The sequence below is a fragment of the Oncorhynchus mykiss genome, chromosome 2, assembly GCF_013265735.2.
Source record: "Oncorhynchus mykiss isolate Arlee chromosome 2, USDA_OmykA_1.1, whole genome shotgun sequence".
Classification (NCBI taxonomy): domain Eukaryota; kingdom Metazoa; phylum Chordata; class Actinopteri; order Salmoniformes; family Salmonidae; genus Oncorhynchus; species Oncorhynchus mykiss.
The window spans coordinates 6,908,275-6,912,088 of NC_048566.1; the positions used below are offsets into that span (position 1 = coordinate 6,908,275).

At 41.1% G+C, this 3,814-nt stretch overlaps 1 protein-coding gene across 1 annotated transcript; it reads left to right on the plus strand.

Moving 5' to 3' along the window:
- The first annotated feature begins 236 nt into the window (after window positions 1–236).
- malsu1 (mitochondrial assembly of ribosomal large subunit 1) lies at window positions 237–2,982 on the plus strand. Its single transcript, XM_036936531.1, has 4 exons — window positions 237–647; window positions 1,146–1,324; window positions 1,589–1,670; window positions 2,343–2,982. Exons 1-4 carry the CDS (start codon window positions 338–340, stop codon window positions 2,495–2,497), a joined length of 726 nt encoding a protein of 241 aa, XP_036792426.1. The 5' UTR covers window positions 237–337; the 3' UTR covers window positions 2,498–2,982.
- Window positions 2,983–3,814: the final 832 nt, after the last annotated feature.

Below are 3,814 nucleotides of genomic sequence, written 5' to 3' on the forward strand. Positions count from 1 at the left end.
GAGGTGAAACAGATTAAACCAAAAACAGTAACACAGTTTGATAAATATGGATGCATTCTGAAACCTTTACAAGAAGTTGATTGTATGGCTTTAGAGAGCGATTTAAATATGTTTTATAGCTGAAACGAGCGCAATATTATTTGTTTCGCTTCTTCACAAAATCTTACTCCTGTACATTAGGCGGCGGTAAAGCGCATCCAGGAGGAGTAAACAGCGAAGAAACCACCTCAACCAATCAGAGTCCTGGAATCAGAAACACTTCCTGTTTCTAGACAGCCCTTGGAAAAACAAACCAAAATTACTTGCGTTTTAATGGCAATGACACGATAGCTAAATCATGTATGTACTACATTGTTCTAGGCTATTTGTCTCTCAGATACTTTCACATAATGTTCTTCGAGGGTATACTGGTGTCGTTAGAGGTGCGTGTTTAATTTCAAAAGCGCGACGCAGCACAGCATTTTTGTATCGACGTTACACATGTCTTGCCTCTCAACAATTGCATCCACATCTATCTGTATTTTACAACGGTATTAGACGATATTTCGCCGATTTACATGCTGAAGAGAATGTTTTAAAGTCGGACACCCCTGGCAAGCTTCTGGCACAACAAGATGAATATGAGATGCAGAGTGACTCAAACCAAAGTAAGTAGAACTAAAATCAACTAGCTAGCTAACGTTAGTAGTGTGAGTAACGTTACATGGTTACAAGGCACCCAATTCAATTACAAAGTCACACTATCTGATCTAGCTAAGCGCCATACCTGCCTCTTCGTGTTAAAATTCGTTACGTATTTTTTCGAAATTACAGGCTTGTGCATGACACTTTTCTGTAGACCAATTATAAAGCTGGGGATATGGGGATAACTGTCGGAGTTTACTCACCTCCAAAACATTCTACTATAAATACCGGCAAAAAATAAATGCATAATGGTCTCCTTTTCCATTTCACAGAAATCAGTTATAGTCAATATTTAGCTTGAATCCTTCCAAAACATGTTTCACAGGATAGATTCTATGTAACATTTTAAACGAAACTTCCTTTACTTTGTTGCTGATACAATGCACCCAGGCTAGTGTATTACGAATGAACATACTCTAGGACTGTTTAGTGTGATGATCCTCCCTCTCCCCTTGCTGTAGGAAACCCACAGGAGGACTTTAACCTCGACGTGTTGGTGTCCCTGCTCCGCCAGGAGAATGCAGCAGACATCTGTGTCATCAAGGTGCCTGAGGACATCAAGTACACAGACTACTTCATCGTTGTCAGCGGCTCCTCCTCAAGACACCTCCGTGCCATGGCCCTCTACGCCATTAAAGTGGTAATTCCTTTATTGGATCAATTGTAGGTTTGCAAAATTCCGGTAACTTTCCCCAAATTACCAGGTTTTCCAGAAATCCTGGTAGGAAGAATCACAGAATCCGAAGGGATAAGCAGGAAACCTGGGAATTTCCGGACGAGTTACTGAAATTTTGCAACTGTATTAATGGAACATGTGAATAATGGTGCTGCTGGTCAAAGCTGTGCAGAAAACGCCATGTACATTTGGCACCACTGTGTTGTAATACATGTTATATTTTGGCAGTACAAATATATGAAGAAAGACCGGGACCCACATGCCAAGATTGAGGGAAAGGATGCAGAAGACTGGATGTGCATTGACTTTGGTATGTTTGATGATCTGCTCCTGGCTGTGGATTATAGTGCATGACGATTAGAATCATTTACCGAAACAACACACTGATGGTCTCTAGAAATATTACACTGATATATTTTCTCAGGATATGTGTGTAACCGATGTGAAATGGCTAGCTAGTTAGCGGTGGTGCGCGCTAATAGCGTTTCAAGCGGTGACGTCACTCGCTCTGAGGCCTTGAAGTAGTTGTTTCCCTTGCTCTGCAAGGGCCGTGGCTTCTGTGGCGCAATGGGTAACGATGCTTCGTGGGTGACTGTTGTTGTCTGTGTGCAGAGCCCAGGTAGGGGTGAGGAGAGGGATGGAAGCTATACACGTGGGTAATAAGGTGAAAATGTAAATTTCTTACTTGCTAATCCCATTGCTGTCGTCTCTGTCTCCTCTCTCTGTCCCCCTTCTCTCTCCCCTCTCTCTCTCTCTCTCTCTCCCTTCTCTCTCTCTGTCTCTGTCTCCTCTCTCTGTCCCCCTTCTCTCTCCCCTCTCTCTCTGTCCCCCTTCTCTCTCCCCTCTCTCTATGTCCCCCTTCTCTCTCCCCTCTCTCTCTGTCTCCCTTCTCTCTCTCCTCTCTCTCCTCTCTCTGTCTCCCTTCTCTCTCTGTCTCCCCTCTCTCTCTCTCCCTTCTCTCTCTCTCCTTTCCTCCCTGTAGGAAGGATGGTGGTCCACTTCATGCTACCAGAGACCAGAGAGGTGTATGAACTGGAGAAGCTGTGGACACTACGTTCTCTTGATGAACAGTTGAGCTCCATCCCTGTTGAGACGCTCCCAGAGGACTTCATATATGGAGCCGATGTCACCAAGTGACTCAACAATTAAAGAACTGTTGAAACTGGAGTGTTATTTATTGAAAAGAAGAGACACTTCTGGAGTCTGCTTCCTAAATGGCACCCTATTCCCTTTATAGTGCACTACTTTTGACCGGAGTCCTATGGGTCCTGGTCAAAAGTAGTGCACTATGTAGAGAAAAGCAGTGTACCATTTGGGGCTGATTCCAAATGTTGAAAACTGCCATTACTGGTTGAATTCAGCCTGTAAATTGAAGTTGTCCTCTAAGCTTTGATCTTTGTTACCATTATAAACCAGTCTGCTATGCAGACTAGATGACACAAGAAGTGTCTTACAATCATGGTTGTTAGTGTTTGCACTGGAATGTAGCTAGGGGTTTAGGGTGTTTTTGTGTGTTTTGAGATGTATTGATGCGATGGGGAGGGGGATTCAGTGACAATGGTTGTTTGGGCATCAGAAGACTGAATTTTATTAAAGAATTAATTTAATAAAATCCTTTTCATGAGATATTGTATTGTTCATGATGACTCCTGGCTAGCCACACATTATTACAGATGGTAACCGTGACATCTGGTGCAGAGTTGGTATATAAACAACAGAACAGTTGTTTGTTGGCTATAGTCAGTGTATTAAGCTAAACAAAATATGGTCTTGTGCAGCTTCTTGTAACTTAAGTTTCCATCAGTAATGGAAAAAGTACCCAATTTTCAAACTTGTAAGAGTAAGGATACCGTAAGAAAAAATTACTAAAATAAAAGTTAGTCACCCAGTAAAATACTACTTGAGTAAAAATATAAATAATTACATTTCTTATATAAAGCATTTTCTTGTTTTAATTTACGGAAAGCCAGGGGCTTGGTCCAACACTCAGACATTATTTACAAATGAAGCATGTGTTTAGTGAGTCCTCCAGATCAGAGGCAGTAGGGATGACCAGGGATGTTCTCTTGATAAGTGTGAGAATTAGACAATTTTCCTGTCCTGCTAAGCATTCAAAACGTAATGAGTACTTTTGGGTGTCATGGAAAATGTATGGAGTAAAAAGTACATTTTCTTTAGGAATGTAGGGAGGTAAAAGTTGTCAAAATTATCATTAGTAAAGTAAAGATACCCCCCTAAAAAACAACTTAAGTAGTACTTTCAAGTATTTTTACTTAAGTACTTTACACCACAAAAAAACAACTATCATGTTGAATAACAAATGTACCTTTATTTACACAGTATGATGTATTCAATATTAAACTATTATAAACTGGGTTGTTTGAGCCCTGAATCCAGATTGGCTGACAGCCGTGGTATATCAGACCCTATACCATGGGTATGACAAAACATGTA